The 26,704-nt window shown below is 45.3% G+C and overlaps 1 protein-coding gene and 1 long non-coding RNA gene across 8 annotated transcripts in view; one reads left to right on the forward strand and one right to left on the reverse strand.

Annotated features, from left to right (window-relative positions):
• PDE8A (phosphodiesterase 8A) overlaps positions 1–21,656 on the forward strand; it is a 147,354-nt gene extending 125,698 nt beyond the window's left edge. For 3 of the 5 annotated variants that reach the window (XM_010816946.4, XM_010816945.4, XM_059878982.1), the window contains 7 exons: positions 144–279; positions 1,802–2,000; positions 3,825–4,057; positions 5,699–5,831; positions 8,097–8,264; positions 16,756–16,885; positions 17,840–21,656. In XM_010816946.4, coding sequence (XP_010815248.1) covers positions 144–279; positions 1,802–2,000; positions 3,825–4,057; positions 5,699–5,831; positions 8,097–8,264; positions 16,756–16,885; positions 17,840–17,946 — 1,106 coding nt within the window. In that variant the 3' untranslated portion in view covers positions 17,947–21,656. The remainder of the gene's footprint in view (positions 1–143; positions 280–1,801; positions 2,001–3,824; positions 4,058–5,698; positions 5,832–8,096; positions 8,265–16,755; positions 16,886–17,839) is intronic. The other 2 variants (XM_005221812.5, NM_001191455.1) reach the window with 2 other exon arrangements.
• Positions 4,068–26,704, reverse strand: part of LOC100848639 (uncharacterized) — a 47,617-nt gene continuing 24,980 nt past the window's right edge. The window contains exons 1-6 of one of the 3 annotated variants that reach the window (XR_009492241.1): positions 16,076–16,756; positions 14,992–15,414; positions 8,129–8,278; positions 7,169–7,459; positions 6,807–7,007; positions 4,068–4,414 (exon numbers count right to left, since the gene is read on the reverse strand). This is a non-coding gene — a long non-coding RNA (uncharacterized lncRNA). Of the gene's footprint in view, positions 4,415–6,806; positions 7,008–7,168; positions 7,460–8,128; positions 8,279–14,991; positions 16,757–26,704 lie in introns of those variants that run through there. The other 2 variants (XR_239114.5, XR_009492242.1) reach the window with 2 other exon arrangements.

Consider the following 26,704-nt stretch of genomic DNA (forward strand, 5'->3'; position numbering starts at 1 on the left):
TGAGATTTTTTTTTATCAGTAAGAAGTTTTTGGTTTATCATAAACCCGAAGAAACAAAGCATCCGCCCCCAAAGCTCTGCTGCTCCCCCTGAGGGACAGCAAACGCCATCAAGCCTGTTGATCCCGTTCTGTTTACCCTGCAGACCTTCAGCAGGCTCCCAGCAGCAGCATTGTCCCCATCTCCCTTCATGATGTTCCATCACAGATAACTCGGGCCATGGAAAAGGAGGAGTACTGGGACTTCAGTATTTTTGAACTGGAGGCTGCCACTCATAAAAGGTGAGCCCACGGAAGCTCAGCAGACAGGGAGTTTGATTCCAAGGGCCAGTGTGGAGAAAGCCTCTCCGGGAGTGTAGGCTCTGCCCAGAGCCGGTCCCTGGTCAGGGAGGAGGCCCCAGGGAAAGAGCAGCAGATACCTTGAGTCTCCAGGGCCTCAGCGTCAGCAAGGGATCAGGGAGAAGCCAAGGGGAATTCGCCTGGCCATGACTGCCACAGAGAGAGAAAGTGACTTACTTGGAGTCTCCAAGTAGCAGAGGTTTTCTTTTTGTAAGATACGGTTATTAATTTCTCCTGTAGGTATTAAGTAGTGATATGTTGACACTGCAGCAAAGAGTCTCATTTCAGAGCTCAGAACCATTGGCAGTCCAGTGGTTAAGACTCCACACTTCCAATGCAGGGATCTCAGGTTTGATCCCTGGTCAGGGAACTAAGATCCCACATGCTACTCAGCACAACCAAAAAAATAATACATGGATGTACATGCTGATAAGAGCTGTCCCCAGATCTTGGTTGCTGTGTTGGTGACAGGCATGGGGACACCCCACACTCCAGCATCCTGACCTGAGTGTGGTCCCCTAGAGCAGGGAAGGGTTGGGTTTCCCCTCCCATTTTATACCTCACTGGAGAACACTCAGCCAGAGGAGTGTGGTTGGCTTGGCACACGGGAAGGGCATTCAGACCTGATGCCAGCCAGCGCTGCCCTTCAGGAGGGTGAGGCATCAACCCCAGCAGACAGGCAGAGAGGGGCCGTTACAGGAGACTCGTCAGGTCTCATCCCATGTGGGTGGTGGTCCCCATGACAGCCCCTGCCCTTTGCTCACACTCAGAGCAAGTCAAGCTTCTAAGACATTCTGCATCTGTGTGCCCCACAGGGCCAGTGACAGCGGCAAACAAAGCTGTGGGCACTGGTTTACATCCTAATGTGAGCTGGGACAGGGCAAGTCTGCCCAAGTCCTGGGAGCCCAGCCAGTTTGGCCACTGCCTCAACAGAGCCAAAAGCAAAGGCCAGAGGCTGGATGACGGTGACTCTCAAGGACAGGCCTCATTTGGCACCAGCTGGTCACCTGTCTGGGGAAACCCCCACCTCCAGAGTGTTGAGACCATCACATGATGTGTGCCAGCGTCTGGCTTGTGTGCTGCCGTGGGGAACTGGTATCTTCTTCCAACAAGACGTCTGGCCAGTGACACACATCCAGCAAGGCCACAGGGGAGGACGCAGTTAGCCTGGCAGCACGTTGACCTAGAGACCCTCTTGGTGCCGGGAGGACTCTGCAGCAGTTAGGGCAGTAGGAGCACCAGGCAGGTGCCCCCAGAATTGCAGCTGGGCTCTGCCCAGGGCTGGTGCTGGCCACCAGGAGAGAGGGCGACAGGGTGCCCCCTGCAGGCCACCCTCACAGGCTCCACTTTCTGTCCCGCTTACTCCCGGAAGTCTGGCTCAGGTTTGCCTGTTGGATCTGAACAGATCAGACACTCTACCTGTTTCTCTACTTTGATTTAATGCTGTGTATGTTTTTCTCTATAGGCCTTTGATTTACCTTGGTCTCAAAGTGTTTGCTCGCTTCGGAGTCTGTGAATTCTTAAAATGCCCCGAGGCAACGCTGAGATCCTGGTTACAGGTGATCGAAGCCAATTATCACGCTTCCAACCCCTACCACAACTCCACACACTCTGCTGATGTGCTGCATGCCACTGCCTACTTTCTCTGCAAAGAGAGGATCAAGGTGAGTTGTGTTGGTGCCCTGTGCTTCACAGCAGGGGTGAGGGTGCAGGGTATAGGGTGCAGTCTGGCCCGGGAAGGGTGCGGCCTCCTGAGGAGCAGGACCACACCCTGGCTCTGGGGAGTGGATAATTAATTCCAAATGTGGCCCTGGGCATTCCGCCTTCAAATAGGAGCCACTTTAGCTCCAGCTTTGAGGGCTCAGGAGCAAAGGGAATGTGAGTGTGTCACAGTAAGAGTGTCAGAGAAGAAAGTGCCATCCAAGGCACTCTGCTCACTGCCCACTTCCAAACCAAGCTTCCTAAGAAAGCTTTTCACATTGTAAATTGTTTCATTAGGGAAATGTTCGAAGCAGCAACTAGACCTGCACTGCTTTGCCAGAGTATTTGTGTTATTAGTATTTCCATCAGCATCCGCCATAAACTGGCACAGAAGACCAGGGAGCGCTGGTGCACGGCCGTTTCACTTTCAGAAGCACCTGAAAGCGGAAGAATCAGTGAGAATCGGGGCCTCGTGAGGAATGAGACAGGTCAGCCTCCCGGCACGAGTGCAGGGCAGGCAAGTCCAGCCTCCCTCTAGCTGTGTTCTTTGGTGGTTTTTTGTTGTTGTTTTACTAAAGGTCACGACTAAGACTGTAGGTAGAACAAGAGTCCAGGGAGAGGTCTGTTCTCATGAAGTATGAACACAGAGGGCAGAGGAGAGACATCTGCGTCAATGTGGTTCAGCATAAAGGGAACCTAATTTTTGCTGTAATTTAATGCTTTTGAAACTCCTTGATAGATAACATACAAATATACATTCAGAAAGCTATTAATAAGTTAATTTTTAACATAATTTACTGATGTAATTCACATCATAAAATTCACCCATTTAAAGTTAAAACTCCCTGGGGACTTCCCTGGTGGTCCAGTGGTTGAACTCCATGCCTCCAGTGCAGCTGCTGCAGGTCCAGCCCCTGGCTGGAAACTAAGACCCCACATGCCATGCAGCACGGCCAAAAAACCTTTTTTTTAAGTTAAAACTATTGAATTTCAATTTAAATAAATTTACAAGCCTGGTTAATTAGATATACACCTTTTCTTCAAGTGTTCGTAGGATATTTCCAAAAATGATCTTGATACTAAGACACAGTTTTGATATACTTCAAAAAACTTTAAAAATGTCAGCCACTACAAATGAGAAAATATTTCGAACAAATTGGGGTTAAACAAAGAAATCAAAAATAACAGAAAACAACAAAATGAGAAACCTATGTATCAAAACCTATAGAATGAGAAGAGCAATGTGATCATCTGGGATTGTTCTTTGAAACAACCAAGAGAATTCACTGCAAGTCAGACTAATCAAAATACAGAAAACAGGAATATACACATTAGAAATGGAGACTACTAGAAGAAAGTACCCTGCACTTCTGTACTTAAAGTTTTAAATGAGAACTTTTGGCCATGCTGTATGGCATGTGGGATCTTACTTTCCCAATTGATAATTTTAAATCAATGTTCCAAGTAGAAAGTCAATACCTCAGACTAAGGACCTTTTTATGTGATGGGTCTAAAGACAGACTGGCTGAGGAGGTGACTCCGGTCTGGTAAGGACACCCTGTGTCTTGGTAAATCCCTAACTTGTGCGAGACTGAGAATCAGATAATGTTTCCTCTGAAACATGCAAAAATGAAACTATTTCTGAGTAGAGTTAGGAAAACTGGATTTGCTCAACACTATGCTTTTCTCAGAAGTTTGAAATATTCTTACCTTAAAGTCAGAAGGGCAGAAAGAGAACTACACAGAAGGCTACCTTGCTTTCAGTGCCATGCCGCAATTTTTAAAAGAACTCTTGTTTTCAGCAAACTTTAGACCCACTTGATGAGGTTGCTGCCCTCATCGCAGCCACTATCCACGATGTGGACCACCCCGGGAGGACTAACTCCTTCCTGTGCAATGCCGGGAGCGAGCTGGCCATTCTCTACAACGACATGGCTGTGCTGGAGCACCACCACGCGGCCTTGGCCTTCCAGCTGACCACCGGCGACGACAAATGCAACATCTTTAAAAACATGGAGCGGTAAGAACAGTGAGCTGGAAAGTATGTTTACTTTTGCTCTTTAAAAAACAATTTGTTAAGATATAATTAGGTACTATACAGTTCACCCATTTAAAGCGTGTGGGGTTTTTGGTATATTCCAAGTTGTGCAGTCTTCTGTATAGTCGACATTTACATTTCCATCACCCCCAAAGGAACCTCGAACTCATGAGCAGTCACTGTCCTGCCCCCGGGTTGGCAGTCGCAGATCTACCTTCTGCCTCCGTAGCTTTGTGAGTTCTGGGCATTTCAGACGATTGGAAGCACCCCAGGATGTGGTCTTCTGTGTCTGGCTTCTTTCACAAGCATGATGTTTTCAAGGTTCAGTTCCGTTCTGTCCTGAACATTTCAAGACAACAGTGTAAGGCTAACACCTTGACAGATTCAGAAGCTGTCATCTTACATCTCTGCCTGGCAGACTCCCAACATACTCTGCCCAGCAAACGTCTCATGTCTGATTGGTGACGCTGTGAGATTAGTGTCTTCTCTTCTTGATGGTGCCCTCACTGTCTAGGGTGGGGCTGTTAGAAGTGATCTGTCATGAGGAATACTTACTAATTGGGATTTTAAGGAAAGTTATTAAACCTAAGGGATTAAAAAAAAAAACCTTTTTTTCTATGTTTTAGAATTTCATATGTGGACTTAAAGGTTTTTCCATAGTTGCTTACATATACATCAGTTATCGCTGGAAAATGCACAAGACCCTGACAGCTATGCCTGTCTCCAGGGAAAAGAACAGCATAGCTGCATAGAGTTCAGTTTATACTCTTTGTACCTTTTATGTTTTTAATTAAATGGTTTCCATCCTCAAAACATAAATTTTTAAAATAAATATAAAGGGCTAGAGGAAGAGGCATCAGGTACGCACCATTGATTCTCTCAGCTTTCAGATGGTTCACCCTCTGTTTCTGGGCTCCAAGATTGTTGGGTCTCAAGGTTCCTCTGTGTGGGATATGTTCTTAATAACCCCAGCTGGCTATGTTCTAGCTTTTCTTTAATCTTAAGAACTACATGCCTTTTGCTTATGAGAACACTATGAACACTGTATCTATAGTCTTACGCATGTGCTGTGCTTAGTCACTCTGTCATGTCCGACTTTTTGCAGCCCCATGGACTGTAACCCGCCAGGCTCCTCTGTCCATGGGGATTCTCCAGGCAAGAATACTGGAGTGAGTTGTCATGTGCTTCCCCAGGGGATCTGGGGATAGAACCCAGGTCTCCCGCATTGCAGGCAGATTCTTTACAGTTTGAGTCACCAGGGAATCCCAAGAATATTGGAGTGGGTAGCCTATCCCTCTTCCAGGGGATCTTCCCAACCCAGGAATAGAACTGGGGTCTCCTGTATTGCAGGCAGATTCTTTACCAGCTGAGCTACCAAGGAACCCCATAGTTTTGCCCAAAGATTCTCATTTTAATTTCTGTTCAGGTTCTCCTTACTAATAGCAGTCTAGGCAGCAACCTTTAACCTTCACATTCTTTAAAGCATGGCCTGCCACTGCTGCCCAGTTCATTAGAATTTCAGCCGCAGTGGACACAGGGCCTAGATCACAGCTGGTTTCCAGGAGCACCTGTCTGGTCTGGATCAGTAATCAGCAGCAGCCTCTCCTTTTTTGTCTGAAACAGGAACGACTACCAGACGCTGCGCCAGGGTATCATTGACATGGTCTTAGCCACAGAAATGACAAAGCACTTTGAGCACGTCAACAAATTTGTCAACATCATCAACAAGCCCTTGGTAGCATTAGAAGAAGAAGAGGTAAGTGAGCTGACTGCAAATGGAGTCTGTGTTTAGGGCTCTTCCTCCTGTGTGTTGTGGGGAAACCTGGGCTTAAGAGATCATGAGTATTATCATCCCTGCACTGGGCTCACTGCATATAAATACTTTTTTAACCAATGGAAATTAAAGTACAAAGACCTGGCAAGACATACAAGAAAAAGCATGACAATTCTGAAGGGACTTGACGATAGAGAGGTGGGCCATTCAACAGTTGCCCTGTCCCCTGCCTCTGAGCACTTTGGGGCCAGTTGGAGACCACGAGGTCTCTCGCCAGCCACTGCCCATTGTGCAGCCGACCTGTCCTCTGCTGATTTGTGTCACAGGAGGTTGGGGAGGCTCCTGGACTTGGACCACAGGGTGCTGGTGGTGTTGGATTTGAGGCATGGAGTCCAGAACTTTCTGGCAAGAGAAGAACATTAACTGCTTCCCCAGACAGGAGCCCACAGCTGAGAAAGCAGGCATTCTGAGTTCTCAGCTCTTTTTCACCACTTGCTTGTCTCGAGTGGGCACAGTAGCCCTCGAGGCGCAGCGCTGAGGACACGGCACAAGGTGTGCTCTGGATAAACAGCACCCGCTACGCTAGGTCAGTGTGAGCGCAGCACCCGCCTGAGGCCCACAGCTGCCCGACCACCAACCCCAGGCTCCTCCCCACTCCTGTCGCCCCCTGCCAGTCTTCACCGAGCACAGAGACGACTCATCCTAAGAAGACAGCCCTTGAACTCCAGCTCTACTGCTGCAGCTCAGTTGTTTGGCCGGGGCTTCTGTCTGTCCCTGGCTTTCTAGCTTATCACCCTTCAGACTTGTCCCTGTCTCACCTGATCTGAAACCTGCTGAGAACTCTGCTCTCCTCACCCTCTCCAGTCTGTCAGACTTTACGCCCTTTCCAAGGACTCAGTCATTCTCCCATGCACAGATACCCCAGCTGACCCCACCCCACAGAAAGAAACCACGTACCTCGCAGACTTGGCTTCCTCCATTCATTCTGGGAAGTTTCCAGACTCAGCAGAGTTTTCATTCTCCTTGACAGTCATGTTCCTCCTCTCTGCTGTCACTACTTAGATTTTTACTGAGAGACTGGAAACCAGGATCCAGTGGGTCATAGCAGGTGGAAGAAAATAGTCACCCAGCGGGCAGTACAGAACAGTAGTCACACACCTGCACAGAGAGAAGGGTCAGCACAAAGCTGGTGGGCAGTGGGAGATGAGAATCACTGAGGTCACGGTGTCTGTCACTTTTGAGGAGACCAGGCAGCCTGGGCTCAGGGTCCCCCCCACCCATCTTGTCCCCACCGAGAGGGGATGACTGTGACTGCTTACAGAAACCACGTGGCTGACTCCTCTGGAAGCTGCTTGGTGGCTCAGAATCAGAGGAGATGCTTGCTCATGTCTTTGACCCGGTACTCACTCTTCCAACCTGAATTTGTTTCAGAGGCCCCTCACCCCAGGGGCTGAGGCTCCATATCCAGAGGGGCTCCCTGTGAGTCAGACACAGGCACTACTGTGGAGAGACAAGAGTCCAGACTAGAGGCAGGGCTCACGCATTGATCCTGGGCCAGCTCAGTACCTCTGGCTGAGTCTCTTCACCTCTCAGAGTCCTGTCATCCTCATCTGTAAAATATAATGGTAAATTATACTGATTTTCATGCCTACCACAAGATATCTTTGTGAGTGCAGATCACAAGACCATGACTAAGTCCTCTGTCCACCATAAAATGTGAGGGCAGAGTTTAGGAACATCAGTGTATCCGACACGCTGTGCACACCGGTGGCGGACTCCCAGGATCATGCCTCTCCCAGGGCTGGGTGGGGAGCAGCAGAGCCCCTGGCGGACCACAGGACCGTCAGTGGCAAGGGCAGAGAAAGGTTTCACTTTCCAGTTCAGTGTTTTTTAATGAATGTAAATAATACAAGATAGAGCCAGTCTTTTGAGTACTTAGTGAGTGATAGAACAGAAAGAAAAGGCAACTGTGAGAAACAGAGAAAGAGTCAAGATGGGGAAAGGTAGACATGCCAGCCTCTAGTGCTACGCTGTACTTCTGGGTTCTGCTGGAATCTCACTGGACCTTGGTTTTCCCCACTGCAGAGTGAGGGCCAACCTCAGAGCATCCCCGGCACTATTTTGAGAGACCCTAACCGTAGATCCCAGACAGAGCCCCACCGTGGTTACGGTGGGGCCACAACAGTAAAACAGGGCTTGGTACCTGGGGTCCCGTTTTGATTGCTTTGAATTCCACTCATGCTTTAGGAAACTGATAAAGATCAAGAAGCCATAAATACCATGCTCAGGGCTCCAGAGAACCGGACTCTGATCAAAAGGATGCTGATCAAGTGTGCTGACGTGTCCAACCCCTGCCGGCCCCTGGAGCAGTGCATCGAGTGGGCTGCGCGCATCTCAGAAGAGTATTTCTCTCAGGTAAGATGCAGCTTCTGAAGTTCCCTCAAGTAAAAGAGAGAAACACCATGAGGACCATAGGAAGTAATGGACTTAAAACTAGAAGTGGAGTTCTAAATGAAATTCTGTCCTTGAAGAACATTGCTTATATTACAGGCTTACTGGCAGTGAATTCTGTTAGTTTTCCCTCATTTGAAAATGTGTTTTATTTTGCCTTTGCTTTCATTCTTTCAGGATATTTTCAACAGATATTTGACGTTTTCTCCTAATAGCACTTTAAAGATGTTATTACACTGTTGGCTGCCCCTCCCAGTTTCTCTAGGTAGAAAAAAATTCTCGTGGGGGAAAAATATATATATATATAAAATGGCTAAAATTTTTCCAAATTTAGTGAAAGATAAATCTGTATGCATATGAGAAACTCAACAAATCTAACCCATGCCCAGGTATGTCATACTCAAGCAGCTACTAGCCAAAGATACAGAAACAAAATTGAAATCACTCAGAGAAATGACATATTACTTACACTAACTTCATGTCAGAAACTATGGAGGCCAGAAGACCTCAGAACATCATCTTTAAAAAGTTGTTAGGAGAAAACTGTCACCCTAAAATTCTGTAACCAGTGAAAATATCCTTCAAGAATGGAGGCAAAATAGACACTGTCAAACTGTGGAGAACAGTGTGGAGGTTTCTTAAACTCTCACTAGGAGTAAAAGCACCCTGTGACCCAGCAACTCCACTGCTGGGCATCTACCCTGAGAGAACCGGCACTCAAAATGCATGCACCCCAGCATTCACTGCAGCACTGTTTATGATAGCCAGAACATGGAAGCAACCCAGATGTCCACTGACAGATGAGTGGATAAAAGAAGTTGTGGTGTGTGTGTGCTCAGTCGCTTCAGTAATATTCCATTGTATGTAAAAGGAAAGAACTCGTCAGTTCTAATGAGGTGGATAAACCTAGAGATGGCATACAGGGTGAAGAAAGAAAGAAAAATATCGTATATAGTGCATATATGTGGAATCTAGAAGAACGGTGCTATCTGCAGGGCAGAAATAGAGATGCGGATGTAGAGAACAGACTTGTAGACACAGCGGGAAGGAGAGGGTGGGACAGATTGAGAGAGTAGCGCTGAAAATGGTGAATCACAAAACCACAATGAGATAGCACGTCACATCTGTTAGAATGGCTGTTATCAAAAAGATAGGAAGTATTGTCAAGGATGTGGAGAAGAGAGAGCCCTTGTGCACTGTTGGTGGGAATGTAAATTGGTGCAGCCACTATGGAGCTGCCTCCAAAAATTAAAAACAGAACTACCATGTGATCCAGTAATTCTACTTCTGGGTATTTATCCAAAGAAAACAAAAGCACTAATCACCCCAAAAGATACACACACTCCCACATTCACCGCAGGATGACTTACAGTAGCCAAGTTGGAAGCAACCTAAGCACCCATTGATAGGTCAGTGAGTAAGGTGATGTGGGTATGTGTGTGCACATATAATGGGATATTATGTAGCCATTAAAAAGAATGAACTCTTGCCATTTGGTTTATGCTAAGTGAAATAGAAAAAGACAACTATGATATCATCTAACTTATATGTGGAATCTTACAGAGAACAAATTTGTGGTTGCTAGCTGAGTGGATGCAAGATGGTTAAAGGGAGTCAAAAGGTACAAACTCCCAGCTATAAAATAAAGAAGTCATGGGGTTGTAATGTACAGCATGGGAACTGTAGTTAGCAACTTTCAAATATGCAGTACTGTATTACTAAGAGAGTAGATGTTCAAAGTTGTAATTATAGGAAAAATTCTGTAATTATATATGGTGACAGATGTTAAGTAGATTTATTATGGTAATCATCTTGCAATATATGAAAATTTTGAATCATTATGTTGTACATCTGAAACTAATATAATGCTATTTATCAAATTCCTCAGTAAAAATAAGATAAAAACACTTTAAAAAATGATAAATAGCTGGGTAACTAACTATAAAAGTTTTTTTCCTTGGAATTTCTCTAAATACATAGGACTATTTTAAGTACAAGTTATAACACTGAATTGTCAAGGATATAATATATGTAACCATAAGCTATATGGCAACTATAGCATAAAGGATGGCAGAAAGTAAAATGGATCTACCTGAATCCAGGGTTTCTACATGTTACATTAAGTGTTATAGTATTAGCTCAGTAGACTGAGAAGTGAAAGATATATTTAGTAATCCCAAAATGTACTTAGTAATCCCTAGAGCAATCAGTGTACCTTAAAAGCTAATAGATATATTACTATAATGGAATTCTAAAATTTATTAAATTATACAAAAGCAGCAGGAGAACAGTCAAATGGGAGCTCCAGCTCTAATCATCAGTACTTACTTCAGTGGACTAAACCCTCCAATACAGATCATCAGGATGGATCTTGAAAAAATAATCCCAACTACATGCAGTCTACAAAAGACACACTTAAAATATAAAGAACAGAGAGGTGTAAAGTGAATGGATGGAAAGAGATATACCATGGAGACTGTAAATATAAAGATTAGAACGGCTATATTAATCTCAGACAAAACAGACATCAAGACAAAGAATAGTACCAGAGATAGTGAGAGACGTCATAGTGATAAAAAGTCTTATAGGAAGACATAAGCATAAGTGTGTGTGTATCTAATAACAGAGCTTCAAAATAAATGAGACAAGTACAACATGGTTGGAGATTTTAGTACCCCCTTTCAGCAATTGATAGAACAACCAGATTAAAATATCAGTAAAAACACATAATCCCAACAACACTGTTAACCACCTTACCTTACTTAATGTTTATAAAACACGTATCACATGTCTACAGAATATTTATTAAGGACACTGATATGTTCACCAATATGCATCATGCTGGGTCACAGACAAGATTCAGTAAATTTAAAATAATTGAAATCATACAGAATCTATTCTCCAGGCACAGTGGAATTAAATCAGAAATTAGTAAGAATAAGGTACCTAGGTAAACACCAAATATTCAGAAACTGACATTTCTAAATAGTCTAAGGTTCAGATAAAGGAAATTAATCAAAGTATATTAAAATTGTGGGATGCAAGCAAAACAGTTATCAGAGGGACATTTATAATTAGTGGAAAAGCCCTAAAGTTAACATCTTAGGTTTCAGTTTAAGAAACTAGAAAGAGACCAAGTAAACCCAAAGTAAGTAGGAAAGAAGTAACATAAGAGCAAAAAAAAAAATGAGCAAACAGTAAAGAAACACTAGAAAAAATTGAAGGGCAAATGGTGGAGTAGAAGGACTTGAGCTCATCTCCTCATGAAAACCCCAAAATCACAACTGCTGGACAACCTCATCAAAGAAGGATTGGCACCTACCTAGAAAGATGCTCTACACCCAAAGACCAAGAACCACAAGACAGGAGGACGAGCACTTTCACGATGTAATCAAATCCCACACCTGCTCAGGTTCTCCCACCGGAATGAGGTCTGAGCCCACGTTAGGCTCCCAGCCTGGGGGTCTGGCATCGGGGGGAGGAGCCCCCAGAGCGTTTGGCTTGAGTGCAGGAGCTCCACAGGACTGGGAGAGACAGACTCCATTCTTGAGGGCACACACAAGGTTTCATGAGCACTGGTGCCCAGGCCAGAGCAGTGACTCCGTTAGAGCCTGAACCAGACCTACCTGCAGGTTTTGGAGGGTCTCCTGGAGGTGGGGGTCGGCTGTGGCCCACTGCAGGGGCAGGAACACCAGTGGGGGAGGCCCTGTGGTAAATTCCTCAGCTGAGCTCTCCTAGAGGTCACCACTTTGGCACTGAGACCTGTCCCCACCCAGCAGCCTGCAGGCTCCATTTCTGGGATGCCTCTGGCCTTCTTGGATTGGAAGAATCAGTATTATCAAAATGACTCTACTGCCCAAGGCAATCAAATTCAGTTCAATCTCTCCCAAATCACCAATGGCATTTTTCACAGAACTAGAACAAATTTTTTAATTTGTATGAAAACACAAAAGACCCCAAATAGCCAAAACAATCCCAAGAAGGAAAACCAGAGCTGGAGGAATCAGTCTCCCTGACATTAGGCTATATTGCGAACCTATAGTCATCAAAACAGTGTGGTATTGGCACAAAAACAGAAATACTGATCAGTGGAACAAGATAGAAAGCCCAGAAATAAACCCATACACCTGTGGTCCTTAATCTATGACAAAGGAGGTCAGAAGATACAATGGAGAAAAGACGGTCTCTTCAATAAGTGGTGCTGGGAAAACTCTCAGCTACATGTAAAAAATGAAATTAAAACATTCTCTAACACCATACACAAAAACAAAACTCAGTGGATTAAAGACCTAAATGTAAGACCAGATACTATAAAAGTCTTAAAGGAAAGCATAGGCAGAACACTCTAACATAAATCACAGCAGTTATCTTTTTGGATCCACTTCTAGATTAATGAAAAAATAAATGGGACCTAATTAAAAGCTTTTTGCACAGCAAAGGAAATCATAAACAAAATGAAGACAACCCACAGAATGGGAGAAAATATTTGCACATGAAGTGATTGATAGGGATTCATCTCCAAAATATATAAATAGCTAATGTAGCACAATATCAAAAAACCCAAATAACCCAATAGAAAGATAGTGAAAGTGAAGTCGCTCAGTCGTGTCCGACTCTTTGCGATCCCATGGACTGTAGCCCACCAGGCTCCTCCATCCGAGGTATTCTCCAGGCAAGAATACTGGAGTGGGTTGCCATTTCCTTCTCCAGGGGATCTTCCCGACCCAGGGACCGAACCCAGGTCTCCCGCATTGCAGGCAGACGCTTTAACCTCTGAGCCACCAGGGAGCCCTAATAAAAAGATGGCCAGATCTAAATAGACATTTCTTCAAAGAAGACATACATGTTCATCATCACTAATTATTAGAGAAATACAAATCAAAACTCTAATGATTTACCACTCACAGTGGTCAGGAATGTTCATCAAAGTCTTCAAACAATACATTCTGGAGAGGGTTTGGAGAAAGGGAACCCTCCTACACTGTTAGTGGAATGTAAATTGGTACAGCCATTATGGAGGTATAGAGGTTCCTTAAAAAGCTAAAAACAGCTACTATATAATCCAGCAATCCCATTCCTAGGCATATATCCTAAGAAAATCATTAAGTATACATGCACCCCCGTGTTCACTGCATCACTATAATAGCCAGGACATGGATGTAATCTAAATGTCTATCGACAGAGGAATGGAAAAGAAAATGGAATATTATTTAGCCATAAAAAATAAAACAATGCCATTTACAGCAACATGGATGGACCTAGAGATTATCATACTAAGCGAAGTAAATCTGAGAGACAGATATTAATATCACATCAGCTTTTATGTGACATCTCAAAAAATGATACAAAGGAACTTATTTACAAAACATAAACAGACTCACAGACTTCAAGAGAAAGGGATAAATTAGGAGTTTGGGATTAACAGATACACACTACTGTATATAAAAGAGATAATCAACAAGCTCCTACGGTATAACACAGGGACCACCACTCAATATTCTCTAATAACCTATGTGGGAAAAGAAGCTAAAAAGGAGTGGATATATATATATATATATATATATATATATAAAAAAAACTGATCCATTTTGCTATACACCTGAAACTAATACATTGAAAATGAACCATACTCCAGTAAATTTTTTTAAAAAGATACATGTATAACTGAATCACTCTGCTGTATACCTGAGACTGACACAACATTGTAAATCAATTGTACTCCAGTATAAAATAAAAAGTAAGGAATATTTAAAAGAATAATAAACATTTTCAAAGCCAAAAGTTGGATTTTTTTTTGGCAAAATTAACAAAATTGGTAAATACACAGCTAAAATAATTAAGAAGGATGCAGATCACCAATATCAGGAATGTCACAATAAATGTGACCACTTAGATGAAATGGATGAATACCTTAAAAACTGTCAATACAATTTACCCTAACTGACAGGATTAATAATCCATAGTAAAGAAAGTCCATAGTAAAGAAAGTCCATAGTAAAGAAATTTTTTGTCAAAATGTTTTCATGATTTTTTTAAATGAAACTCTAAATCATTTCATTGAGGAATTCTGTCAAACATTTAAGGAATAAATAATGCTAGTCTTACAAATTAAACCAGAAAACAGAGGTGAGACATTTCCCAACTCATTTTCTGAAGCTGTTATTATCCTGGTACGTAAAGCTGACAAAGGCATCCCAGGAAAGAGTTACAGCTCATTACCCTCAGGAACACGTGCAGAGATTCTTAACTGAACAGCTGACCAGGGAAGGCGTGTCAGGAGAGCACCCACCCCAGGGCCCTGCTCTCTGAGCAGTCAGGCCGGTGGGCTGTGCATCTGAGGCTGTTATGCACCCTCCACCCGTTGCCACACACGCACCAGGGCAGAGATTCGCACGGAGCTGACCCTGCTGAGCCAGCACTGGCCTGACAGCAGAGGCTCCACCACAGCAGAAGCCCAGACTTGGCAGTATTCCCCACTCATCCTCTGCCCAGAGCCCCCAACCCTGCCTCCCACACCTCCTGGGGTGTGCTCCTGGCCCAACAGCTGGTGTAGATGGTCCCTGCCCTGCCTCCCAGGAAAGCCTGGCCTGAGCAGTCACAGCCAAGCTTGTGTGCCTCGGCCCCCAGGCCTGGAACAGCAGCAGCCCCTCCTGCTGGCTCCTGCCCTGGCCCGGAGTCTGGCACCGCCCACCTGCACAGGGAGCCCAGGCCTCTTCCTTGGCACTGTCCCCAGCACTGTCCGCAGCTCCTCGCACAAGCGTGTCTCTGCAGCATGGTGCTACGTGCAGAACGGCCCTTCCCGGGAAAACCCCCAGAGGTTGCCTGTTGTCCTCCAGTGGAGATTTCACGTTGAGAGCTGTAGCGAATCACTGTCACTTCCAAGGAAAGTCACCTGCCTTCAGCTGTGGAGCCAGTTCTTCCAGTGTCTTGGGCCTCGGACCCATCGATGTGCAGGGCGAGGTGGCCGTAACTTCTCACCAGTCCCTGCCACCCTGCTTGTGGTTGCCAGGCCTCGGAAAAGACAGAAGCAGAACGGAACCAGGGAGGCAGCTCCTGGCCAGCTGTCCAGAACAGCCCTGGGCTGGGAGGACAAGGAGGACTGGCCCGGTTTGCCCTGTGGGAACAGGTCCAGGTATAAGCGTTGGAGGGACAGGCTTCCAGCCCCAAGTGTAGGTCTTCTTTTGCTCCCGTGGAACACCTGAATTCTGGTCCCCGTATTAGACGCTTAACAGAGGTCCTTCACTTTCCCACAGCCCCACATGGCCCACAGAGCTCATTCACAGAGCCAGGTTCTGGCTGATGGCTGAATGCACTGCATACCTCCCATCCTCAGCCCTTGCTCTCACTGACCACTGTCCAGAGAAGCCAGGATTGGTCAGCAGGTCCACTCGTCCCAGGATCTCCACCCTCCCTGCTGGGTGCCCCTAGAGAACCAATTCCTGCACCCAGACCAGGCTTCCTAAGTGTTAACTCCCAGCCTGTCTTCCATGTTGAGCTGCCCCTTCCATCACTTTCTCACTAGCTGCCCACAGGGGCAGCCTGCCCAGACCAACAGAACAAATACCCTGGACCCCTGAGGATAGCTGTGCCTCCAGAGCCAGGAGATGGTTCCAGTCCTCTTGCCTGGCTCACCCCAGCCGTACTTGGTCCTGCACTCAAGACCCCTCATCCTGCCCCTTGGGTAGCCATCTATTTAACTCTCATCCTTGGCTGCCTGGCTCCCCAGGGATCTCTCAGTGATTCCCATGGCGCCGTCAAACCCTCCAAGTTCATACCTCACTCCAGGAAGGACCCCCTGCTTCATCATCACCCTTTGGGCATCACTTCATCCTTTCTCCTGGATCCTTTGATGAAAGCAACATGAGGAAAACAAAAAACAAGAAATTCCCTTATATCTTTTAAGATAAACTTGCGTCCTACTTCCCACTAGGATCTTCATTATATTTCCAGTTTTGTACACACACTATTGGAATACTGAAGATGTTTCTAAGGGTCTATCAGAGTACATAAAATCTTCATCCTAGAGCTTTTTTGCCTCAAGGGTGTTTAGACCTTTTTTAAATGAAACAATCTGGCCTGAGGTAAGAAGCAGACACTCGTCCCTTCTCTGTGAGGGGGGCTGTTTCTCCGCACTGTGGCCCTGGGTCAGGCCCCTGACATGCCCACAGGTGGGAGACGGCTGGGCAGACTGCTGTGCTCCTGCAGTGCAGGAACTGCACACAGCACCTGCAGGAGCTTCGGCAGGAGCCTTCAGGTGCTGAAGATGTGGGTTGGGTGGTCCCATCGGGGACAACATGACATGTCATGGAGGGTCCGGGTGCTTCGCTGGCGCTGTGACCGGCTTCTCCCATGAGCTCCCTGGGCTGCCCGGAAAGGCTCTGGTGGAGGGAATGCTTCTGGTGGGCATGGAGCCTGGTCCTGGGGTCTCCTAATTCTGGCATTTTCTGCCTTGCAGACAGACGAAGAGAAGCAACGGGACTTGCCTGTGGTGATGCCGGTTTTTGACAGAAATACCTGCAGCATCCCCAAATCCCAGATCTCTTTCATCGACTACTTCATCACAGACATGTTTGATGCCTGGGATGGTAAGAATGCACCGAGTGTATCTCCCTCAGTAATGGGGAGCCCACGTTAAGGACCGCATAGTGCTGTTCTGACTGTAGAGTATGTTCAGCGGCTCAGAGTGTGCAGAGGCCGAGAAGCCAGGCGCTGTCAAGGAGGTCCCGGCAGATGGGGCGCTCTCTGCTTTCTCCTCAGCTGCCCCCGGCTCCGGGGCTACCTGTTGTCCCAGTCGCAAAGATGAGAGCATTGAACACGGGGCTGAAGGGGCTGCTGGTCAAAAGCCCGGGATTCAACATTCTGAGGGAGCTCTTCTGCTGTCCCCTCACCCAGCTTCTCCACCTTCTCCAGTAGCCGACCTGCGGGCAGGCTGGTCTCTGACGGGGGCACGGCCCTCCTTGTAGCCCTCAGCGCGGGCGGAGCCCCCTGGCAGGTAGAGGGCTTTTAGGCAAGGGGCCCCTGCCGGGAGGCAGACCCATGTCCAGTCTGGATCCCGTCAGCAGGAGACGAGCCCATGCTGAGAGGCGGGGGACGGAGGACTGAGGTGGCGGAAGGCGCTGGGGCCTCGGGCCAGATTGCAGGCTCTGCTCACTGCTTCTGGGCCCAGACCAGATGTGGCCACTCCTGGCCCAAGTTTTCTTCACTAGCTTGCTGCTCGTGCCACGAGCTGCAGGTAGAAGGGGATAGGCTCAAGGAAGGGGGATGGGACGCCCCAGAGAGCTGGTCAGGGCTGGAATCAGGCAGCCCAGGCCCCAGGGTGCTGATTAATGGTGATAAAACGGGCGAGCCCCCTCCACTCTGTCCACTGGTGGCAGAGGCGCGGTGGGCACTGGGTGCAGATGGGGTTTCAGCCTATCGTGGGCTGTTCCATGTCTGCCGAGCACGGAGCACTGTCCCCTCCTGTCTGTCCCTCTCCTTAGAAAGCCTCCATGTGCATCCCGGGAAGGTGCAGTCTTATCACACTCTTGTCTTTCTTGCAGCCTTTGTAGACCTGCCTGAGTTAATGCAGCATCTCGACAACAACTTTAAATACTGGAAAGGACTGGACGACATGAAGCTGCGGAGCCTGCGCCCACCTCCCGAATAGTGCGGTACCCCTGTGGTCACCGGGGAAGGGCGGCCAGAGTTCCTTTCAGTATTAGCCAATCAGCCCCCCGACGCACAGAGCCTACGAGAGCACCCAGGGACGCGGTCACCTTCCCTAACCACCACCTGATGCCATTGCCGTAGAGCGAGGCTTCGTCCACTCACTGTGCCAGCCTGCTGCTGGGGCTCCGCGGAGAGTCTCAGAGAACACGGCTTGCATCAGCGTCCGTCTGTCCAAACCTGAGCTCGGGAGGCCCAGCCAAGAACGCTGACAGAGTTTCTGCTGATGACAGAGAATTTCTTGTTGCAGTTTCTCTCAATTATATTCAGCGCTTAAGAAGAGCTAATGGCAATAGGATCTTTTCCACATCATAGAAGGTGCAATCATTCACTTTGGAACACTACTGAAAGTGACTTCTCTTTTAAAATTAAACGGCAAATGAAAAAGACAAAGAAATTCTGAAGTTGATTATTAATATCAATTATTAAAATGTTTTATTTATTTTATTAGAAGTTCACTATTTTCTATGAATTTAAAAATACTTCAAAGCCAAAGCCAACTTTAGATGCCATGACCAAATTTACATGATTCATAGTCATTAAAAATACGTATCACTTGGTGTATAGACTTATTTTCATAATGCAAATTTAAAATAAATGATACATTTTTACTGCACTATAGAAATATCTGTGTATGTTACGTGTACCCCAATGTTCATTGCAGCACTGTTTATAATAGCCAGGACATGGAAGCAACCTAGATGTCCATCAGCAGATGAATGGATAAGAAAGCTGTGGTACATATACACAATGGAGTATTACTCAGCCATTAAAAAGAATACATTTGAATCAGTTCTAATGAGGTGGATGAAACTGGAGCCTATTATACAGAGTGAAGTAAGCCAGAAAGAAAAACATCAATACAATATACTAACACATATATATGGAATTTAGAAATATGGTAACAATAACCCTACATGTGAGACAGCAAAAGAGACACAGATGTATAGAACCGTCTTTTGGACTCTGTGGTAGAGGGCGAGGGTGGGATGATCTGAGAGAATAGCATTGAAACATGTATATTATCATATATGAAACAGATCGCCAGTCCAGGTTTGATGGATGAGACAGGGTGCTCCAGGCTGGTGCACTGGGATGACCCTGAGGGATGGGATGGGGGGGTTCAGAATGGGGGACACATGTAAACCCATGGCTGATTCATGTCAAAGTATGGCGAAAACCACTACAATATTGTAATTAGCCTCCAACTAAAATAAATTTTAAAAAATAAGTAAATTTTTAAGTGAAAAAAAAAATTTGTGTATGTTAGGCTTTTCTGATTGATGTTAATTGGGAAAACTTTTGAAATCCAAGAAGGCACAATGGTTGTCTGAAGAGGCCTTATAAATAGTTGAGAAAAGAAGAGAAGCGAAAAGCAAAGGAGGAAGGAAAAGATATACCCATCTGAATGCAGAGTTCCAAAGAGTAGTAAGGAGAGATAAGAAAGGCTTCCTAAGTGAACAATGCAAAGAAATAGAGAAAAACAGTAAAATGGGAAAGACTAGAAATCTTTTCAAGAAAATTAGAGATAACAAGGGAACATTTCATGCAAAGATGGGCATAATAAAGGACAGACATGGAATGGACCTAACATAAAAAGATTAAGATATCTAAACCGAAGATATGAAGAGGTGGCAAGTATATACAAAAGAACTATACAAGAAAGATCTTAATAACCCAGATAACCACGATGGTGTGATCACTCACCTAGAGCCAGACTTCCTGGAATGCAAAATCAAGTGGGCCTTAGGAAGCATCACTACAAACAAAGCTAGTAGAGGTGATGGAATTCCAGTTGAGCTATTTCAAATCCTAAAAGATGATGCTGTGAAAGTGCTACACTCAATAAGCCAGCAAATTTGGAAAGCTCAGCAGTGGCCACAGAACTGGAAAAGGTATATTATTATTGCAATCCCAAAGAAAGGCAATGCCAAAGAATGTTCAAACTACTGCACAATTGTACTCATTTCACATGGTAGCAAAGTAATGCTCAAAATTCTCCAAGCTAGGCTTCAACAGTACGTGAACAAAGAACTTTCAGATGTTCAAGCTGAATTTAGAAAAGGCAGAGGAAGCAGAGATCAAATTGCCAACATTTGTTGGCTCACAGCAAGAGAATTCCAGAAAAACACCTGCTTTGTTGACTACACTAAAGCCTTTGACTGTGCAGATCACAACAAACTGTGGAAAATTCTTAAAGAGATGGGAATATCAGACCACCTTACCTGCCTCCTGAAAAACCTGTATGCAGGTCAAGAAGCAATAGGTAGAACCAGACATGGAACAACAGACTGTTTCAAAATTGGAAAAGGAATATGTTAAGAGCTGTATATTGTCACCCTACTTATTTAACTTATATGCAGAGTACATCTTGTGAAATGCCAGCCTGGATGAAGCACAAGCTGGAATCAAGTCTGCTGGGAGAAATATGAATAACCTCAAATGTGCAGATGATTTGCCCCTTATGTCAGAAAGTGAAGAGGAACTAAAAAGCCTCTTGATGGAAGTGGAAGGGGAGAGTGCAAAAGCTGGCTTAAAACTTAACATTCAAAACACAAAGATCATGGCATCCAGTCCCATCACTTCATGGCAAAGTGATGGGGAAACATGGAAAAAATGACAGACTTTATTTTCTTGGGCTCCAGAATCAGTGCAGATGGTGATGGCAGCCATGAAATTAGAAGACGCTTGCTCCTTGGAAGAAAAGCTATGACAAACCTATACACTGTATTAAAAAGCAGAGACATTACTTTGCCAACAAAGGTCTGTATAGTCAAAGCCATGGTTTTTCAGTAGTCATGTATGGATGTGAGAATTGGACCAGAAAGCAAGCTGAGTGCTGAAGAACTGATGCTTTTGAACTGTGGTGTTGGAGAAGAGTCTTGAGAGTCCCTTGGACTGCAAGGAGATCAAACCAGTCAACCCTAAAGGAAATCAGTCCTGAATAGTCATTGGAAGGACTGATGCTAAAGCTGAAGCTCCCATACTTTGGCCACCTGATGCGAAGAGCAGACTCATTAGAAAAGACCCTGATGCTGGGAAAGATTGAAGGCAGGAGGAGAAGGGGACGACAGAGGTTGAGATGGCTGGATGGCATTGCCGACCTGATGGACACGAGTCTGAGCAGCTCCAGGAGATAGTGAAGGACAGGGAAGCCTGGCGTGTGGCAGTCCATAGGGTCGCAGAGAGTCAGACACGGCTGAGTGACTGAACAACCACTAGTGGCCCCAGAAGCGCTCCAAAGGGCTCTTCTGTGCAGCAGCCAGAGCCCCAACACCAGCTCTGCAGGCGACTCCCCAAAGTGAAAGAAATCGGACTTCACACTTATTTTTCCTAAAACTCTTATACTTGAATTTCTAAAAGTCTGCCTTATTTTGTATACAGTGTTTCTATAGAATATTCCTGATAAAAAACAGAGAAAATGGAATATTTCGTGAATTGACATTTTATAACTAATCTGTTTTCATCTGTATTTGGAGTCTTTGATTCCAGAAATTTATAACAGTTCTGTATCTTCACATTTTGAACAAGTTATAGTACCGTTTAAAAAAAAAGACAACAGTGACATGTCAAAGATCTTGCTGTTTCCTTTAAACTTGTATGCTTTTTTTCCAGATAAAAATGAAATTAAAGTATTTGTTTTAAAGAAAACATGTGTCACCTTTTCTTTGAAGTCTTATAGTTAAAATACTCTATCTTTTTCTCCGTATAAATAAAGAAGATACCTTTTTTTTTTTTTGACAGAAGAAATAAATAGTTAAATGACTTTTTGGGGTCACTAAGGGCCAGAATATGTTGAAGAATTCTCAGCGATACCTTTAATTCACCACTAGGTGCCCATTCAGAGAGACCATGTGCCCCGGAGGGCTGGCACAGGGGCTCCCAGGGATGGTCCTGGCTTCCTGATGCCCATTCACTCTGGAGGTCTGACAAGGCCAGCCCCTCAGGGTCTCTCTAAGGAAACAAACCCCCCCTTTTCCTGTGTGGAGACAGGTGACCCAAGTTGGTAACTGTTGACTGACGTGGGAAGAAAGTCCTCTCCCCTCCAGGAAAGAAGAGAGTGATCCCACGAGGAACTCAACCATCATGAGGCAGAGATAGAATAATCAGCAAGAGACTTTAGGATGAAAGCACTTAACATGTTTGAAGCAATGAAAACCATAAGGTAAACCAAGGTAGTTTTGGGAAAAAAAAATCTGAAAAAGAACCAGAGAGACATTCTAGGCATGAAGAACATAGTCATTAAAACAAATGGAAAACTTCTGTGTAGGTTTACCAGAAAACCAGACATAACTAAAGAGAGAAGTAGCCAATTGGAAGATTTAAGGAAATGACTCAATGTGTAGCACAGAGATTAAAAATGGAAAATGTGAAACCAATGTTAAAATATGGAGGGTAGAATGAGATGCTCCGAACTGTGTCTAAATTAGGTGATCTGGCGGGGAGGAGAAGTGGGGAGAAGCGCTGTCCAGAGAGCGCCTGGGAGTCCCTCCAGACCTGACAACCAACTCCTCATGTTACAGGGCACGTCAGATCTCAGACAGGACGACACAACACCGTGAAAATGCAGAGTGTTCGGCTTCAAGAGAAAAACCTGAAAGCCGTGAGAAAAGACAGATCGCTTACAAAGGAACGAGCGTTTAGACTGCCATCAGAATTCTTATTTGCAACAACAAGACAAATAGTATTTCAAAATACTAAAGGAAATTGTCAGCCTAGAATTACATACCAAACTGGTTCAAGAGCGAAGGTAAATAAAGATTATTCCAGACATGCACATATGTTAATCATGAACAGAACACTATGGGGAAAAAAAACTGCTGAAAGATGTACTTCTTTAACGAGTTCAGAAAGAGGAGGTGGGGTATCTATAGAAAGCAATGGTAAGCACAGATTGGTAAACATCCAGACAAAATTAAGTAGGTATAGTTGGGGGAGCAGGGAATAATAGCAAGAAACAGGTCACATTCTGAGGTTTCAGGGTATTTGAATTTGGGGGGAGATTATTCAACCTGCTCGGCTTCCCAGGAGGCTCAGTGGTAAAGAATCTGCCTGCCAAGCAGGAGATGTGGGTTCATTCCCTGAGTTGGGAAGATCTCCTGGAGGAGGAAATAGCAACCCAATCCAGTATTCTTGCCCGGGAAGTCCCATGGACAAAGCCTGGTGGGCATTAGTTCATGGGGTTGCAAAAGAGCTGGACACAACTGGGTGACTAAACCACAATTCATTACAGACGGTGACACCCACCCTGCACTCTCTCTTGTTCTTATCTGCTTGCTCTGATGAGGCAAGCTGCCATGCTGTGAGCTGTCCTGTGGAGAGGCCTACATTGTAAAGAAGCCAGCCTTCAGCCCACGGCCACCATGGAGTCATGCCGCCAACAAACATGCGAGTGTGCTGGAAGCAGATTCTGCCACAGCTGGGTCTTTGGATGAGACCACAGCTGCAGCAGACACCTGAGACCCTGGGCCAGAGGACCCACCTCAGCCACCCCCAGGTTCCTACCCACAGAAACGGGGAGATGGTAAACACTGTTCCTTGCCAGTAAATTTTAGGATAGTTACACAATAACAACTAATACACAGACAATACACAGCAGTTAAAAAGAATGAGGTAGAGCTGCAGATGTCAACAGGGAAAGGCTTAAGAATACTGAAAGAAAAGGCTAAGTTGCAGTATGATACCATTTGCGTCAATGTTTTGAATACCCGAAACAATACTCTATTGCTCATGGAAAAATTAATAGTAGGAGCATTAAAACGTTCAGGAAGTTTACCAAAGCTGTGAACTGGCTTGTGTGATACCAAGCTCCTGGTGTAGACACAAACTAGAAAAGCAAGTGCTTTTCCCTCCATACTCCCTTAGGTTCCCCTGTAAGATGCAAGGGCTTTCCAGTAAAGAACCCACTTGCCAACGCAGGAGATGTAAGAGACGAGTGTTGGATCCCTGGGTCGGGAAGAGCCCCTGGAGGAGGGGATGGCAACCCACTCCAGTATTCTTGCCTCGAGAATCCCACAGACAGAGGAGCCTGGTGGGCAGCTGTCCATAGGGTTGCAAAGAGTTGGACACGAGTGAAGCGACGTAGCACATACACGGGCAAAGATGCAAGTGTACAAGGCTCTATGTAGAAATGTTGCACAGGGACTTCCCTGGTGCTCCAGGGGTTAGGACTCTGTGCTTCCACTGCAAGGGGTGCAGGTTCGATCCCTGATCAGGGAACTAATGCCGTGCTGCGCAACCAAAATTAAAAGAATCACGTCATAAACGGAGAACACGTGAAGAGCTGTTGACTTTGCATTCTCCCCACTGGCAGCGCTGACTGCAGTGGAAGCAAGGGGCTCTGGGGCACAGCAGCTGACTCAGCCCAAGCCCTGATCTGTATTTTAGGGACACTTTCCAGGAAACTCATTCAAGAGTTCTGATAAATCCCTTCCAGTGCAGCTAGCCTGAGGGGGTTCTTCAGTCTCAAAGTCAAGGCCCCCGACCATGACCAGGAGGGCACACTGCAACTTCACAAAGGCAGTGATCTCAGGGGCAGGGGAGGCACTGTCACTGGAGGGACGTTCAAAGGGACGAATCTAAAGCAGACACGGCAAAACGTTACCATTAGTTCTGGTGATGGGTATGTGCTGCATGCTAAGTTGCTTCAGTTGTGTCCGACTCTTGTGACCCATGGACTGTAGCCCACCAGGCTCCTCTGTCCATGGGATTCTTCAGGCAAGAATACTGGAGGGGGTTGCCATGCCCTCCTCCAGATCTTCCCAACCCAGGGATCTCTTACATCTCCTGCATTGGCAGGAGGGTTCTTTACCACTAGCACCACTTGGGAAGCCCTGGTGATGGGTATATCTGTCTTTTAAAAATGTATCACTATACTCTTCTAAATGTTGAAATAGTTCATTTTTTTTTTTTTTTTAATGTGGTCACCATGCCTGCTGATTAGATGGCTAGGAGAATATGTTAAGTAGAGAAAGTCTAAGTGGTATATATACAACACAGGGAAGCCATATGAAAAAACAGTAATGAACTCAGCTATAAAAATATTCTAGATACCAACCACAATAAATCAAAAGAAACGAAATGTTTCTCATTCATTTTACAAAAAGTGTACTTCCCAAAATACCGATTTTTGTGAACTCAATAACCAGTAGGAAAAAATAGGAAAATGATATGAACAGAAAGTTCAAAGCATAAAATGATTCCAGTTTATGCTGAGTCTCACTGATAGTGATTGAAATGCAAAGTAGAACCAATTTGAGATATTTCTCACTTTTAAGGTTAGTAAACAAAAGAGACAGTGTTGGTCGAGTGTGGACACAGGCACTCTTACATGTGGCGGCGAGTGTAAACGGTATAACCTCTGGAGGGCAGCACTGCTGAGGGTGCCCGGATCACAACTGTAGGTGCATCATGGCCGAGCAGTTCCACTTCCAGAAACATCTTCCTAAAGCCATGTTCAGTCATGTCCAACTCTGTGACCCCACGCACGGTAGCCCGCCAGGCTCCTCTGTCCATGGGATTCTTTCTCCAGGCAAGAATACTGGAGTGGGTAGTCATTCCCTTCTCCAGGGGATCTTTCTGACCCAGGATTCGAACCCAGATCTCCCACACTGCAGGCAGATTCTTTACCATCTGAGCCACGAGGGAAACCCCAAAGATATGCTCAATATGTGGGAAAAGATACATACACAGAATTGTTTATGACAGTCCTGCTCGTACTAGTAGAAGATTGAAAACACCTTAAATGTCTATGATTTAAGAAGGATGAGTAAATAAATGATGGTTTGTCCCTGCAATAGAATCCTATGCTTTTTTTAGGTATAAAAAGGAATGAGAAGGTTCCTCACGTGCTAATATGGAGAGATTGCCAAGGTATAACACAGAATGATGCACATACATGCTAGCATTTGTCTAAATACTACATAAACAAAATCTCTGGTTATGCACACACGGAACAGGTGACATGGATTGCCTGTGGGGACCAGGGGTCACTCTGTGTCCATATGTGAATTTTGAACGGTGCTCCTGAGGAATGTAAAAGATCTGAATAAATGAAAAGGCAAACCCTACTTTCAGGATAAGTTAATTTTGTAAAACTGTCAATTTCTCCCTAACTTATTCTATGAATTCAAAGTCGTTTTAATGGAGTTGTCATTCTCATGTTAATCTATCATATGAAGGAAAATCAGGAACATTCTGAAAATGATGAGTGAAGAGAAAGGACTAGCCTAAGACATGAAAACATAAAAAGCTGCCATGATTAAAACACTGAGACACTGACTCCTATTTACATGAATACATAAAACTGAATAGAGCCAGGAGTATATCAGAACAGACACAGGGGCTCAGTAGGACAGTACAGCTGCTGCTCCACACCACTGGAGGGAAGATGGATTTACTCCATACATGTTGTGAGGAGGACTGCGTAGCTATCTGAGAAAGTGATTCCTAGTGTGCCAGCGCTTCAGAACTGAAAATGAGATGGTTGGATTGGCATCACCGACTCAACGGACACGAGTTTGAGCAAGTTCCAGGAGATGTGAAGAAAGCCTGGCATGCTGCAGTCCATGAAGTCGCAGAGAGTCAGAAAGACTTACCAACCAAACCACAACTGGTGGCCCTGAGGCTAAGACTCCACGCGCCCAATGCAGGGGGGGCCCACGTTTAACCCCCGGTCTGGGAACGAGATCCCACATGCC

The sequence above is a fragment of the Bos taurus genome, chromosome 21 (genome assembly GCF_002263795.3).
Source record: "Bos taurus isolate L1 Dominette 01449 registration number 42190680 breed Hereford chromosome 21, ARS-UCD2.0, whole genome shotgun sequence".
Taxonomy (NCBI): Eukaryota; Metazoa; Chordata; class Mammalia; order Artiodactyla; family Bovidae; genus Bos; species Bos taurus.